This window comes from Schistocerca nitens, chromosome 4, assembly GCF_023898315.1.
Source record: "Schistocerca nitens isolate TAMUIC-IGC-003100 chromosome 4, iqSchNite1.1, whole genome shotgun sequence".
In the NCBI taxonomy this organism is placed as follows: domain Eukaryota; kingdom Metazoa; phylum Arthropoda; class Insecta; order Orthoptera; family Acrididae; genus Schistocerca; species Schistocerca nitens.
In genome coordinates, this window is record NC_064617.1 from 421,033,895 (window position 1) to 421,051,426 (window position 17,532).

A 17,532-nucleotide genomic window follows, 5' to 3' on the forward strand; every position below is an offset into this window, starting at 1 on the left:
AGTTTTCTTTACACAAAATTATTGATAATTTTTTTTACAGTTACTACTTCATATCTAAGAATTCATCTGTTGAGTAGAAGGAGTTGTCATTCAGAAAGTCTTTTAATTTACTTTTAAATGTTGGTTGGCTATGTGTTAGACTTTTAATACTTTTTGGCAAATAACCAAATATTTTTGTGGCAACATAGTTCATCCCTTTCTGTGCCAAAGTGAGATTTAATCCAGAATAGTGAAGATCATCCTTTCTTCTAGTGTTGTAGCTACGCACTTCACTTTTGATGAAAAGCTGATTACTTTGAAACTAAGGTTGGTCACTGCGAATTTTAATTAAAGAAAGAACCTGGTTTCTACACTGTTTATCATACCTGGTCTGCACTGGATAATGCCATGCAAAATGCTCTCACTGCTACAGCGCATGTCGATAATAGACCTCCAGAATTTAACTACTGAGTTACACAAAAGTGCAATGTATTCTGTCAAATCATTGCTATCATTCTTAGTTCATAATTTTTAATAATGGTTTAAAATAGATCGAAAATTAATTGACTCCTGGGATGTGGACAATGAATCTGGGTTAAATGAACTCAACAGCAATCTCATATCATTTGACTTAATAGAATTTAATGATACATCAATAATACTTAAGCTTTCTATGAAACCACATAAGTATAACCCAAGAGTTACAAAAATTAGACATCGCATTTCCTTAAAAAAGATTCCAAAATCTAGTTTTTAAATCCGTTCCTCTCACAATGATCGATAAATCCTAACCAAAATAATGAGAAGCAAAAAGATTCCAAATCTGGATGTCTGAAAAACCAAGAATGCTGCATTATCAAATCACTGCCGCAAATAAAACAAACTTAATCAATACCTGTAATCTGTTCTTCACAAAGAGTGTAATTGTATCAATGTAAAAATCAGTTATTTCTCTCTTCCACTAATACATAGCATAAATCACAAAAATCTCCATTGCTTGCTGTTTACTAATACTAAACCAAAATTCGACTGCTCATATCTAACACCAAACTTCAACTGTCTGTCTTCTCTTTTCTCCTTGTGAGCAATAGATAAATCCAGTGTGCATCTTCACAGAGTAAAGGTCACCTATAACTCATTTCTGTGCAGTGCAGCTACTTTGCCGAAACTGTGAGCTCGTATCTAAGCAATTCAGATCTTACGATCGTGATTCCAGACCTCCAGAATAAGAAAAATTCCGACCAAAATTTACACACACACCTTTCAATGGTGGAAGCATGCACATGGTATGTCGAATTGTCCTAGCAGAAATTGTGTGTAGCTTGTGACTTCGCTATGTTGGCATTCTATGCATGCTTGTGCCAAGCTGTGGCAGTCTCATTTGATGTTTGGTCACACTAATCACTGTGTAATGAGGCCAACTGTCTACCAGATGCCTGAATGAGACAAATTATGAAACTGTCCAAAGAGTGTGCTCCACATTCCTTTGGCATCAGAGGTTGGATTCTATTGTGGGATATGTCAGAAAGTATCAGTGCTTTGGATCTGGGTAGCATTCCCCAAACAATACACAGTCCTGTATAGACTTGTTTAACAAGTTTGTAATTGTTATATTGTTGCCCTGTCCAGCTAGCAACTCGTTATAATCGATGTGAAGAGAAATGACGTTGGCACATGATAGGTAATCTGGAACTGTATTGTCCCTTGTAGCTGGGGAACATCGGTAGTGTACTGTGTGATGGAGTCAAGTTGTCGATTGTGGTCGTAGCTGACATACTTGGAGAGATCACAGATTGCATTGGTGAGCGGCTTGTGATTGCTAAATACGATGAAGTGTGTCTCCTCAATATCTTCCCTAAACTACCCTCATTATTTCATAGATGGCCAGTGGTTCACAGTCGAAGGCAGATACTTTGACTGTGAAGCATAGGGGCTGAGTCTCAGCTCCCACGACTTGTTGCAGTACATCCGTAGTCATGGTGTCACTGGAGTCTGTGGTGATGGAAGCTGTACATCCAGAATAGGATGAGCCATTGTAGATTTTCATGTTAGACTGTGCTTAGCAAGGTCAAATGCATCATTCATTTTATCGAGTCCAACTCCCTGTCTTTTGCACTCATTTTTCAGCCTAACGAGGGCATCAGTGAGGGGTGCTCTTATCGCAACTGCTTGCGGTAGGTGACGCCGATCGAAATCCCTAAGAAGTGCTGAAGCTCGTGGTAATTCACAGGAAGGTGGGGTTGTGTGATGAGATCAGTTTGATCAGCTGTAGGTTTGATTCCTGCAGCGTCTAATGGACTGTTACTTCAGTGTTCCACAGCTGAGGCTTCTCTTCACTCATGACCAAGTCCTCTTCCTGTATTACAGTGGAACCTGTTGGAGGCGCTGGTATTGTTGCTGAGGTGTGGCTGGAAAAAATGAAGATATCATCTAAGTAGGCATAGCAGAACTCGAACTTAAAAAGTATACCATCTATGAAGTGCTGCTATGTTTGGACTTCGTTCTTCAGACCGTATAACATGAAGGGGTCAAATGATGTGATTATCACAGTTTCTGCAACATAGTCTGGGTAGCACCTGCGAGTGTGTGGGTGAAGTCCTGGATATTATGTATGGAGTAGCTATGATACATTGTGCGAGAGCTGAGAGCTCTATCCTCCCCACAGAGTCTGACAGTCCCATCTTTCTTCTGCCTGAGTTTCATCAGCTGTCCAAAGCGCAGCCTATTGCTGCGTTCAACAATTCGTCGATAGCCACCTTTTTGCTGCACAGGATAGCTGGGGCTAGACGATGCACTTTGTATAAACTGGTGGCTGAGGGTCGTTGGAATTCGATGCACCACACCGTTTGCGATCGCGCACAGCACCGTCTTAGACTGCAGGAAATTTGCTATGGAAGGGGCACCTACATTTAATGCATTGCTTGGCGAAGTGGAGTGCGCCATATTAACCAGTGTTGAGTGAGGTGTGTCCAGGGCCATTGGCTGTGGGGGCGCTGGGTGTGCTGACAATGGGAAAGGACTGGGTGGGGAGAGTGTGGTTGCACTGCATCACCTACCCCATCCTCAGCTGTGTGGCAGGCACAACAAGGTTATATATACTAAGATGGTATCAGTTCTTTCGGACATGTCCGTGACCATGCAGCTCGTTAGAATGAAATTACAATGAAATGAACACCCTTAGCTGCTTACAGGCGTTGACATATGTCAACGGGGACAGATGAAAATGTGTGCCCCAACCGGGACTCGAACCCGGGATCTCCTGCTTACATGGCAGACGCTCTATCCATCTGAGCCACTGAGAACACAGAGGATAGCGCGACTGCAGGGATTTATCCCTGGCACACTCCTGCGAAACTCACATTCTCAATGTATTGTCCTGCACTACATTCATAGTGCCCCGCCCATTATACTCATTACTCGTGTTGCCGATTCCTGTAAGAGTTTGGGCACTGTTTGTGCATTCGCACAGAAGAAGAAGGTGGTCGTGTGGCTGGTGAGCCTTAACTATATATATACTAAGATGGTATCAAAGCCGGAACTGACAAGGAAAAAAGAGGTAACGTAGAGAATGGAGTGGGTATTTATATAAAATGGCACATCATTTATCATTGGAATAAATAATGCAGGTCCCAAAAATGAACCTTGTGGCACACCACACTTATTTGCCACTATCTCTCCTTTTCAATACACACAATATGTTTCCAGTTATTAAGAAATGATTCAAAACTGTTACCAACTTGGTTATTAATAATTCCATTATAAACTAATTTGATGAGAAGTGAATCATGCTCAACACAGTCAAAGGCCTTGCTAAGGTCACAAAAACTAACCTAAGCAATGTTTTCTCGTCATAAGCACTAAGCACCTTTTTATTCAAAGAGTCAGTAGCATGAACAGTAGATCTGCCCTTCCTAAAGCGGAACTGTGCAACAGAAAACTGTGCAGAAGTAGAGCTGTGAGTACCGGACGTGAGTCGTGCTTCGGTAGCTCAGATGGTAGAGCACTTGCCCGCGAAAGGCAAAGGTCCCGAGTTCGAGTCTCGGTTGGGCACACAGTTTTAATCTGCCAGGAGGTTTCATATAAGCGCACACTCCGCTGCAGAGTGAAAATCTCATTCAAGTAAAGATTTATCTGTGCAGATGTGATGTCCGCATACATCTGTGCAGTGAGATCCTTCTGTGTGGGCAGGCATTAACGAGAAGCATTTCAGAAAAACATTTTTTGCGTTTTCTTTTTGTACCCAGCAGCACCTGATAGAAACATCACTTTACGGCTGCACCCTGCAAATCAAACTGACTCAATGTCAGTCGCCATCACTTACAATAATTTCTAAAATAGGCTCACAAATAAATAACACTCTGACATATATGTAAATAACTAGCTGACCATATAATCCATAATAAGCAATTTCATTACGTTATGTGGAAACCTTGTATGTCGACAGACATCAAACTAAATTCTAATAAGTTACATTCTTCCGCTCTGAAAAAAAGAAATTGTATTCAGCTACTGCAGACTACCACAACATTAGAATAAATCACAGAATATATAAACATCTAAAAAAAAAATTGCAATTATGAAACCTAACATCGTACCACTAATTGCACATAGTGTCAATTCTAAGTTCCTACGAGGCAAAAAAAGCTATAAGCCAACTTTATTTTGAAAGCTAACAACAAAAAATGTCTGTCATCACAACAAAAATTAAATATCGTAAGTTAACTTCATTTACGAAAAGAAAAAAATGGAGAAAAACATTCTCATATGCTATCTCTATCTGACTCATGATTGTCCGTCTCATCGTCGAACTGTTCCCAGCATCCAAGCATGATGCAGAAACCACCGACCCCGAAACTGCACGTTAACCAGAAGAAACAGAAGCACGATGCCCAGTACAGCGACGTGAGTGAGCGCGACGAAAGTAGATTTACGTGTTATATTAGCAGATTACGACACAGTTTCCCCTCCACCAACTTCAACGACAAAACTTTCTTCCTCGAACTTAATGTGGCGTTACGTGATGTGACATGACATTCCATGCTGGTGATATGCACTGTGGAACGTTTTGACGTGACGCGACACTCCGTTCCGCTCTGCCAGCCTACTGCTAGATTGCAACTTACAAGCACTCCGATAAATAGAGATTGTCTTTATTCAGCTTAAAATTGTCTTCAGTAAAACGTCCTGCTAGTATTGAATTAGTGGATCTCATACTCGTACTCTACACCAAATACAAAATCGATGATGTAGACATGAGAATAGACGAAATATGTTTTCCTGTATGGGTGTGTCTTTATATGAATGGCCTAGGTTGTAGTGCAGACCACAGATCTCTATAGAAATCACTGGCACGGACATAAATGTATTTCTGTGGTGCCAGAGAACTTACACGGGACGGAGCAAAGATGTAAAGCATTGTATTCTCTATCTTTGCGTTGGAGAGAGAACAAATCGTTGGAATGTCTGTGAAAGGAAGAGTTTTGCTAGGAGTTTGAATTGTCAGTAGAGTGCAGCAAGAGTGGATGTGCCGAGAAAATAAATTTTTTTCTTAAGTGAAGTAAGATCATTTATCACACTTCGTTCCTCAATTTTAAATTAATTTCGCTTATATCTTCCAAATGCAGTGGAACTTCAGTCTTTTATAACTGATAATCTCCTCGTTGTGGGGTCTTAAGTATTGTGATTTAAATTTTATTGTTGTTGTTTGGGCTGGTTTGACGGCCTGTCACATACAGTGCCTTATAGTTGCAGATTGGGAGAGAGTCAACATGACAACCGACAAGGGAACTGCGACGAGTAACAACCCTTTAGAACAGTTTGTTTTGTTGGCCAAATCTGCAAAAGGAGCTGCAGCAGTGGAACTTGTCAAACAAGTTTTAGAAGCTCCGGGTGTCCATGTGTTTGGCGAACTGTTAGATATGCCGAATGTAATTGAAGTAAGTTTTATGCTGCTTTACCTCGGATGTACACAGTCTCGTCATCTTCGGTATTTCTTAGTAAATGTGAACATTCAATACAACATAGATTTGCGTTCTGTTGTGCTTATTCGTTTTCTTATAGTCTCGATTTCTTCTCTCTGGATTGTGGCATATGTTGAATTTAGCATGGAACACTTTGGATTGTGTGGTACAGCCAACCATGAAATTGCATGCAGAAGATAAATGGAACTGATCGAGTGCATATTCATCTTTCTCCATTGCTTTTATGAAGAGAGGAAAGTGATTGAAATATCATTGTAATATTCTTGCATGTGCTGTGAACTAGTGTTTACTCCAGGTTGTTTACTGGGCCACAGAGAAATCGCCCCTCTTAACCCTTAGCTAAATGTGGAGGGAGAAAAAACAGGTGTGTTGTTACTTGTTTAAGATGAAGCACAGCGTTACTTATTGAAGACGTCGTACAGTTGTTAGTGATTTGTATGATTTCCAGCAGCCATGTGATGTCTCCAGGTACGTACCAGTACAAAGTACTTCATTGGCACTCCATCTGTTAGGTACTTAAGGGACTGATGACCTCAACATTTGGGCCCTTAGAGCAGTTTCGTCCCTTAGGAATTCACACACATTTGAACACATTTTATTAGGTACTTAATGTGGAAAGTGAGTCAGGCTGTGCCCCACATCAGGATCTCGTGTGATAGCCTATGTGTTAGTTTTACAGATATCCAAAATGTTCCTCGCATACCTGTTACGTATGAAGTAAATGTATTGAAAGTGATTATCGCTACGCCTGTATAAATCAGAAATATGAAGCAAGTGTTCTGGATTAAAGATACAAACTAAATCTCTGATTTTGTTCCTAATAATGAGAGTTTATCTGTATTACATATGATCTAAATGATCTTAAAGCTACAAACATGTGTATCATCTGTAATTTGCACACTGTTTACATGTTATTACGGGTTGGTCCATCATAAAGTACAGAGTAACTGAAGTTTACGAAAAGATGAAGTAGAACAGACTTCAGATTGAATGTTATGTTGTAACTATGGTGTACTTACCTTTGGTATTTGTGGTACAAGCGAATGAGGTTGCCATTACTGTCTATAAACTACCAGCCAGTGCTTATTGCATCGATTTAAATTGGCCACTTTAATGTCAGTGCTCAGCTGAATGCTTTGTAACTTTTTTTTGCGTGTTGGAGACAAAGAAATTATTTTGTTTACCTCAGTCAGTAGTTTTGATTGCTGTGCCACTAGCTTTTGTGATAGAACGTGAGTACTATTCTCATATAATGGAATAGCACCTGTAGATGTCATTAAGACATCAGATTATTTACAATGCACATAGAGGCATTTTAATGTAGTCATTCTTCCTCTGCACCATAAACAAACGAGATAGGAAGAAGCCGTAATAACTGGTACAGTGGGAAGTAGCGTCCGTGATGCACTTCCGTAGTTTGCAAAGTACGGATGTAGATTTAGAGATGGTCACTGAATATTTGCATTACGTTCTTGTACCAGTTATGCTGATTTGCCACAATCCAAATTCATTAAATAATTTTAACTTCCTCTCAAAGTATTTTGTTATAGAATCAAATAAATGAGCTGATGGTAGTTACAAGATAGTTTTCCTGTGAAAAGCAGTTTATGAAACAGCTAATATTAACAACAATTGATAGGAAAACTGCCCAATAATTATCATTAACTCAGTTCTTTGCTTCTGTAATCAAATAATTTTATATGGAGGTAAAATTATTTAATCCACTGGGATTGTGATCAGACAATGTAGTTGATACAATGCATTACAGATATTCAGTAACCATTATATTGGGAATAGTATGCAAGTCCTGTCATAGATCTAGAAGAAATGCTAGTAAGAAACACAGAATAATGTTTGACATAATGCTTCAAATCTTAAATTGTTCTGCCTCTCATGTTTATTTAAAAATTTTGTAAGTTCTGTGGTTGGGTTTTCAAGGTATGTGTGGCCTACAGATTTCAAGTATCTTATCTCAATAGTGTGTTTGTGGCCTGATGTGCACTGACTATTGATCAGTTGCTGCAGTGTGGATTGTCACAGGTACAATAGTTGTTGATTTCACAACTTACTATCCCAAAGTAACATGTTAATTGATAAATTGTTGAGAGGCCATCTGTCCAATTTTCCTAACCTTTACCATCTGTTGTATGTTGTGTATAATATGTTCTGTAATTATAGCAAACTAAGTACGTAGCTATTGGTGAACAGGTTTTTCACCATTTACGTTTAGGGTGGTGAGCACCAAACTAGTGTAAATTACTTTTGTAGTAACTCTTACTTGATTAGTGTGGACTACTTTAGTAAATGATTTCTGTAGTAATATACTTCTTTAGTAACTGTTGTAGAGCTCAATTTCTATTTACTGCTTTAGTTGTAACGCCTTTTTACTATAGAAGTAAGCCAGTTTTGCACACTGCTGGCTGGCAAGAGCATTACATCCCCCCCCTTGGAAAATATTGATTGCTGGGACTTTATTGCATTGCTTTTTGCGTAATTTATGTTTATCGCTATAATTTGATAACCTAAAAAGGATTATTAAATTGAATTATTAAAATTGGAAAATCTAAATGCTAGTATACTAATTATTGGTAAGATCTGTGTATTATGAAGCAGAAACATGCTGTTAATGGATGACTCTTTTGTTAACTCTGCCGTCTACAGCTACCAATGTCCATTGCTTGTTCATGACACGTATTAATTTAAGCACCATTTTGAGATAGGAGCTAGCAGCAACATGGCGGTAGACAAGAAACGTTCAAAAAACATGCCAGGAAATGAAAAAGAGCAGTTTGCTGAAATAATGAAAAAAGCACAGAACTACTATTGAATATAAAAAGCACAAGGTCAACTTGCTAAACAGGAAAAAGAATGCTTGGGAAAATATACACATTGAATGCAATGCAGAAGCTCTTACACAAAGATCATGAACAGTTTAAAGTAATTTGGAAGGCTTGAAAGCCAAAGCGAAGCAAATGAAAGCTAACTGTAATCAAGAACAATTTCAAACTGGCAGTGGAGTAGATGAGACGAAGATCGACAATATAAGCCAAATGGTTGTTGACATGAACCCAAAAGTTTCACAGGGTATACCTGGAGTTGACGACAGTGACACATTTGATGATAATGTGATACTTTCAAGCAACTTCGAAGATGATAACTGCTCTGAAGGTAGCAATGAAACTGCTGAAGGTGGAGCTTCATCCCATAGTCATTAATCTTGTCCTGCATTCTGTGGTGTGAGCTTATCAGAAGATGCGCCCAGCGAGAGAGAGAGAGAGAGAGAGAGAGAGAGAGAGAGAGAGAACATGTGATTGTAATGAAGAACCGAGAGCTGTTGAAAACAGCAGATGAGCTTCATTCCTTAAAAATGTGTTTAATATGAGAGGAATACAATGCAAAAATGTTATTAATAGAAAGACAAAGAGAGATCATGGAAGAAGAGCCTAACCTTAAAATGGAAATTATGACTTAAGTTCAAGAACGTAATGGAGCAAACTCCAGGTTCCAGTTCTTCAGCCAGTGTGCTCGAGAAATTTGGGTTTTTGTGAAAGAATAAGAAAATATTCGTCTTTTATTTCCTTCATATTTTTTCAAATGGTTAATATGTTCTTGTTTGTTGTATGGCATAATATTTGTGTTCATCATTTCAGCATCGGTACTAATTTTTGTTAATATCACATTCTAATATTTATCTGACTTCGCAATACTATAAAATATGTCTTTTTTCAAAAATAATCGAAACCTTATATGACTTTGTACCCTTAATTAAGAAATGAAATAATGTTAATCTCCTAGCAAAATAAACAAATAAATAAATAAATACACGTAAGTAAAATGAGTCACTTGCCACTGCAGTAGTGACAATCCAGTGGCTTATTTATTCATTTAAGAAGGAAAAGTCTTTACGCTAACTTCTAATTTTACTAGCAAACTAGATACAATTTTAATTTAAGTACTTAATTATAATAGACCTTGTGACAGCTTGGCCTGCAGCATCTGCTTCTAGCTGAAATTAATATTGTTTGATGTCATTCACCTCCACAGCCTCAGGGTGAAACACATTTCTAACTTCTATTCCAAAGTTGTGTAGAACTGCAGCAGCCACAACAACATTACCACGCTTAGTTGATTTAAATGGCATTGTTTTAATGAGAATTTGGAAATGTTTCTTCCAATCACCGAACGCTCACTCTTTTGCACATCTGGTAGCAATATGGGCTCTATCGTAGCTCCTGTGTTGGCTCAGAACACAGGCGTCATAAGATGTTTGGAGAGAACATATCCATTATCTTCAACAAGCAATCCATCGTATTGTCCATTATCAAATTCGGCAGCGATTCTTCTGTTGGCCGAAATGCATGCATCATGCATGGACCCCTGACAGTGGGTTACCACATTCAGTATCTTCATATAGGCATCTCAGATGATTTGTGTATTGATAGAAAAGAAATTATTGAGGTTTTTGTATAGTTCTGCTTGTGCTCCAGGAGGACATGGTTATATTTACACAATCTTAAGGCCTCTATGACATTTGGGAAACCACCAGTTCGATATAATTCTGTTGTGTTCATTGATATATTTTCTTGGCTCTGTGGCATGGATACATACAGTGGCTTTAAGGCAATTAAACTGTTTTATCACACTGTTAAAAGCTCTTCCAGCAGTAGTACAATGGATGTTAATGAGCTCCCCTCCTATGATTTGATAAGTACCTGTGCGGAAGATTCCCAGTGTACGAAGAAGTCGTTCCTGTCAGAATTATGCTACAGTAACGACTCCAGCATACCAAGCAGCAACTAAAAAGTTCCATACAAAACCCAAACTTCTCTTTGAAATCACTATCACTGTACATCACAAATGGGTCTCTTCTCTCCATTACAACCCTCATTCTTGGGGTGTTCCTCTCTACCTCCATCTCCATATATTCCGTGTAGTCCAGGTAATCCATAGAATTCGACACTTACAGCACAGAACTCAAAGAGCACTTTACTGCTGCTACTGCCTAGGAAGAAATTTTGGCCTTATTTCCTCCGAAAGTTACTAACATAGTAGCATACTCTTTAGTGATGCTCTCCACCAGTAATGGAGTAAATAAATTTACTTCGGAAGTAAATGAAAAATTTTCTCCTGGAGTAATTTACTCCTTTAGTTCAGTACTATCGACTGCAAGTTGCCAATTTCCTTCTCTCTTAGTAACTTACTTCTTCAGTTTCACTCACTCCTAGTTGATGCTTGCTACTCTTACTGCAGATAAATAAAGGGACTAGGGTACAGGTTTTGCAATTTATTGGATTATGTATCAATTTCTATATTTTGAAATGCTAATTTCGTGCGATGAGAAGACTACTGCTTATTGCTAAGCTTTCTACATTTTTAGGTTAATAAAAGTGTAGAATCAAATGTTTCTAACCTTTTTTGTAAGTTTATTATGAGATAGTGCTTTGTGCCTGTGATTTTGTCAAAGCTAAAGGTTAAAGTAAAACTCTAACTTCATTTCAGTTATGATTATATATCCCACATGTATGTACATACTCCACAAACAGAGCAGAACATGGCACTCCCCAGTGTACCACTTCCATGGAGCCATGGGAAGAACAGTTGCTTAAATCTGTGTGTCTGAACCGTAGTTAGTCTGCTTTTGCCTTTGTGTTCCCTACAGGAGGAATGTATAGAATATTGTAGTGTAATGAGATTCTTCATGCAGTAGTGGTCCTTGATACTTGTTATGTAGGCTTTTGTGAGATATGTGGCATCTTATATTAAACGGCCTGCCATGTAAAGTTTTTCAGCATCTGTGGCACACACACACACACACACACACACACACACACACACACACACACACAGTGACCATATGTGCTGCCCTTATTTCTGTACATTCAGTGCCCACTGTCTCAAACATAAAAGCAGTATTCTAGGATGAGTTGCATTAGTTTTTTGTAAGAATTCACCTTTGTAGGAGGATTGCATTTTCCTGTATCCTACCAATGAATAGAAGTCTCTGTGCTTTGGTGTTTCTGAGCATACTGTTCATATTATACCAGTAACTTCTTATTTAACTTAACAAAAATTTCCCTATAAGAATTTGTACCCATTTTGCACTCTAGTAGCAGTCAAATTTCATTCCTCCCCCTCCTCAGATGATTCAGCTCAGGACTATGAGCCAGTTTCAATTCCTTTTTCACTCTTTTTTTTTCCACTGTGCGTTCTTCCTGCCTTCTGACCACTTCAGACCACCAATTTTTTTTTTACTCTCTCACCAATACCTTCCCTAAACCCTTCTATCAGTTGTTTCTTTAACTCTTTGTATTATTTTTTTTTCTAAACCCTTTGTTACTTTATGGATCCACCTTGTTGACTTCTTATCCCACAGATACTTGAAGATCTTTATAGTTAATCCACTATCTTGTATTCGATATAAATGTCCAAAAAATACTGGTCTTCTTTTTCTCATTACTTGCAATATGTTATCTATGTTATGATAAATTTCATCTTTACTATGTAATTGTCAATCTTCTCAGCTTTCTAGTATTCCTAATTTATCTAAATTATATTTTAACTCTAGACATTTACATGCATATATTTGATAACTTTAACATTCCATTTTTAGTTTTATTGTGCTTCACACAAGTAACAAATTCTCACAGGCACACTGAAGTTTGCTCTCTCTCTCTCTCTCTCTCTCTCTCTCTCTCTCTCTCTCTCTCTCTGACAACCCCCCCCCCCCCCCCCCACACACACACAATATTTCATGTCTGTCTCTCGTCACCGCCCATCTGTTTATCTTGGGCACTGTCAAGATATTTTGAGGTTTGTTTTGTCTTAACACTCAGATGTGTTTTTTTTTTAACTTTCTTGCCTATTTTAAAAGCCATGCATTTCATAGACTGCAATATTGGTAAGTTTTGTAATAAAATATTCTGTGAAGAACTTTGAAACATTAATGTTTCTTATTACTGATTTACTATTTACAGTTAGAAAGTGGCCCTCATGCACCCTATTACCGAGCATTGCATTTATTTGCATATGGAACTTACAGACAATATCTAGAAAATAAAGCTCAGCTCCTGGAATTGACACCTTTGCAGAAAAAGAAATTGCAACATCTAACAATAGTTACGCTTGCCACAAAGTCAAAGGTAATTGGAATGTAGTTGGAATTACATTTTCTGTTAAATTTTAGATATATTAATTTTTACTTTGTTTTTAGTGTATTCCCTATTCAGTATTACTGCAAGAACTGGATATGAAGAACGTGAGAGATTTGGAAGATCTCATCATTGAAGCCATTTATGCTGGTAAGTTTCCTGTTTGGAAATACTGCAATGGTTGTTGTGTGTTACTAAAAAAAGTGAATAATGTATAATATCTAATTGTTTAAGGAATCACAAACATTTTCCCTTTGTCATTAAAAGTTAATGTTTTTATCTAATATTAAAAGCCAACGGAGGAGGCGTATCACATCAGTTGATGTATAATGCCAACTTCAAACATTTCCTTGTGGTTTTGCAGTATTAAGCACTTGATTGATGTTATCTTTGATGTTGCAAACCATTTGTGGAAATCTGAAATGTCTTCTTCATACTGAAACATATATTTATCATCATCATCATCTGCTGCAGCAGCAGGAATTTTTCACCCACTGCTGTCAAAGGCCTCTTCATTTATCACAATCATTCTCACACATCTACATAGATACTCTGCAAGCCACCGTATGGTGCGTGGCGAGGGGGTACCCTGTACCATTACTTGTCATTTCCTTTCCTGTTCCAGTCTCAAATAGAGATAGGGAAAAAGGACTGTCTGTGTACCTCCTTACGAACTCTAATTTCTCGAATCTTATCTTCATGGTACTTACGTGCAATATATGTTGGTGGCAGTAGAATCATTTGGCAGCCAGCTTCAAATGCCGGTTCTCTAAATTTTCTCAACAGTGTTTCTTGAAAGGAACGTTGCCTTTCCTCCAGGAGTCCCATTTGCATTCTCGAAACATCTCTGTAACCCCTACATGTTGTTCGAACCTACGAGTAGCAAATCTAGCAGCTCACCTCTGAATTGCTTTGTCTTCCTTCAATTTGACCTGGCAAAGATCCCAAACACTTGAGCAGTACTCAAGAATATATTGCACCAGTGTCCTATATGCAGCCTCCTCTACAGGTAAACCACTCTTACCTGCAGTTCTCCCAATAAACTGAAGTTGACGATTTGCCTTCCCTACCACAGGTCTCGCATGCTCATCCCATTTCATATCACTTTGCTGTGTGTGTTATGCGCAGATATTTAAAGGACTTGACTGTGTTGATCAGGACGCTAGTAATACTGTAGCCGAACATTACAGGTTTGTTCTTCCTACTCATCCTCATTAACTTACATTCTTCCACATTTAGAGTTAGCCGCCATATGACACCAACAAGAAATTTCATCTAAGGTGTCTTGCGTCTTCCTACAGTCATCCAGTTTCAACACCTTACTGTCCACCACAGATTGCTGCCCACCATGTGTGCCAAATCATTCATGTATATAGAGAACATCAGCAGTCCTATCACACTTCCCTGGTGCACTCCTGATGATAACCTTGTCTCTGAAGAACATTCGCTGTCAAGGTCAAGTTATTGGGTTCTGTTACTTAGAAGTCATCGAGCCACTTACCTGTGAACTTACTGTAACAGCCTAGCCTGCTATGGGGCAGCATGTCAAATGCTAAGTATGTTGTACTTACTTCCTAATGTCATTTATCTCTCTTCAATTAAGATAACCAGTTCAGTCATTTCATATCAATAGAATACAGTAGTGCAGTTTTTCAGTTTTTAATGTGTGTGTTGACAAAGAATACATAAACTAGTGGAAGCATAGATTTTCATTTGCAACACCACCTCTTCAATCTTCATGCTGTCAGTCCATACAGCTTAATAATTTGACGTTGTAGTGTTTTCAACATCAACTTTGTCAGCATACCAAGCATATGCTCTGTCGAACTTGTTTTTCTATAATTGGAGATGAATCACATTTCGCCATAGTATACATGTCTTACATCAATGTGTTTGGTTCTGCCATTGTAAACACTTGTTTTTGGCACCTTTCTTGTCACTGAGAAGTTTAATTAGGCCATTTTCAGGGAATGGAGAAACTTCAATAGCTATCCTTCGCTGCCAGAGAGCCTCTTGACAAGCTGAAGTAAGGGCCATGTAATCAGCTTCAGTTATTGATAGAGCTACTGTTGGCTGTTTCTTTTTCATGGCCAGTCGGCATCACTGTACCCAGTTATGTTGTGATTCTATTTGTTAAAAAATTAATTTTAAAGTCTTTAGCTCCTTTCAAGTGTTGTGGAATTCTTTTATAATTGGTTACCAGTGAGCCATGCCTACATTTTTGCTGAAGCAAATTACAACAGCAGTTGAGTATACTGGTCAGCTCTTGTTTCCTTTTGTGCATACATTAAACTGCTCACAGCTTCTCTATAGGGAATATTTCTCACAGCTCTTCTCTGTTTGTTTTGGTGTGCCCATCATTTGTGAGTATTTGATTGTTAAGTGGTCAATACTTCATTGCAGTCCTTCATGTTGTATTTTTCTAGAATTTGTTGTGCATAATGGAATGGATCCATTCGTAAAAATCACCTTTTGCAATGTCTTGTGATTCTGATGTCAAACAATTCACTTCTCATAGTTCTCTCAGCTTAAATTGCTCTTTGAGTTCTTTTTAAGCTGCTCTTCTCTTGTGGATTATTACTAAAAAAATCAACATTGATAACTTTATGTAACTTTACTTCCATTATTCGTCTTATAAACTTGTAGATATGCTGTAAAGTGCAGCTTTTAGGAGCACTTTCTTCCGTTTCATATTCCAGTTATGACAACATAGTTTAACTCACAAACTGTTTGAAGTCTCTAGATGCACATGTTTTTAGTAGTTCCAGTGACAAAATAGATTTCTGAGATTCTGACACAAATCTGCTCTTAGAAATCGCCTTGTAGGAATGCGAAAGGTCCAAGTAGTGTATAGCTGAAGTCTTCATAGTTGCACCCTTTAATTGTACTTTGTATTAAACTGTGTCCTCAAAGATCCTTCTTACTTTTGAAAATACACTTTGTGTCGTTTGGCATTTTATCTACTGTAGAACAGATGTTTTTCATGTCACATTTTTGGTATTACTGCAATTCTTCTTTAATCACTGGAAGCCATTCGTTTGGTTGTTCACTTTACAAACCTTCTTCCAGTGATAATTAATCTAAATTACATGTGTTAAATAATTGTTTGAATTTTCTATGAGGTTAAGAATTTTTATTTCTCCTAGGTGAGTTTGACCGTTCTGAGTTGTTTTTATTGGATTAAAAATCTGTTGAGATGTCACAGTACTCATAAATAACAAGTTCAGACTCAACTCATTGTGAGTTGTTATGTTGAATTTTCCATCTCTCTCTGCGTGATTCAGGAGACTTTTCAAGGACTGTTTGTATTTGATTTGTCAGCTAAGCCCTATTTGCTTTAAATATCACGTCTTGCCTTTATTAATTTGTCTTTAAGTATTCTTAGATGCCCAAGGTCTGGTTTCTTTCTGGTATGGTGCATTTTAAGGCTTTTGTAGGTTATCTGTTAATAAAATATTCAGCTTCCCCTGGACAATATCTTTTTGATAATCCTACATCAAATAGTAAATGTATGTACTTTTTACGACTGATGTTCGGTTGTACTTTTGTGTTACTCGTTTTGTTCAGATGTGCAAGATACTGTTATTTGGTATCTTAATCCTTAATGAGATTACTGTATCCTGGTTCGCATATTCCTTAGCATTGTCTGTGTGCTGCAAAATATGTATTTTATTTCCTGTCCATTTTTCCACTAGTTTTTTTTTTTTTTTCAAATTTGTGAAGTACTTTTTTGCTAAGTGTGTAGAAATATATCTTTCTCAGATCCCAATTTACCTTGGTACCTTCAGTCCACACAAGCTTGAATGTATTAATTCAAGAATTGTTTTCAACTTAGAATGCTGCAAGGGTAATTTTGTCTGTCTACCTTCTAGGCATGCAAGACATGTATATTTACATAATGCCATTGGCCCTTTTACAAGAGTTTCATTCTGAGAGGGCTGAAGTGTCCTAAGCTTTCAAGTGAAAAGTTCACATCATTTGATAGTAATACTGACTTGCCTTTAACAGAATTATTTGGTTCATCCACTTTGTCTATGGCCATTATCAAGTGATGCTGCTGCAAAATAGACTCTTGTCTGTATCCTAAATGTGACAGCCTCATTTATCGTAGATGATGAAGTGTCCCTTTTTCACTGTCTTACTTACAGGAAGAAAATTTGTATTTCACTGTGGCATGTAAATAATGTCGATTATTTTAATAAGTATTTTTTATCTGTTCCAACCACTGCATCAGTGTGTGTGTTACCAGTTTCTTTAATGGGAAAATTCTCATTAGCCACAGCCACCTGTGTAGCTAAAACCAATTTATGAATGCTTAGCATAAGTGCTGATGCACCAGAGTCAATCTATTAGCCATTACTTATGGCATTATCTGATACTGATGCAGGGAAGAATGTTTTGTATATCGGCGAATTGCCACTTCC

General features: G+C 37.9%; 1 protein-coding gene across 1 annotated transcript in view; it reads left to right on the forward strand.

The window, feature by feature from the left end:
- The first annotated feature begins 5,407 nt into the window (after positions 1 to 5,407).
- The window catches only part of LOC126252840 (COP9 signalosome complex subunit 7a), a 30,278-nt gene continuing 18,153 nt past the window's right edge, over positions 5,408 to 17,532 (forward strand). Inside the window, exons 1-4 of the mRNA XM_049953785.1 lie at positions 5,408 to 5,536; positions 5,725 to 5,915; positions 12,935 to 13,099; positions 13,171 to 13,258. Of these exons, the coding sequence (XP_049809742.1) occupies positions 5,748 to 5,915; positions 12,935 to 13,099; positions 13,171 to 13,258 (421 nt within the window). The 5' untranslated portion in view covers positions 5,408 to 5,536; positions 5,725 to 5,747. The remainder of the gene's footprint in view (positions 5,537 to 5,724; positions 5,916 to 12,934; positions 13,100 to 13,170; positions 13,259 to 17,532) is intronic.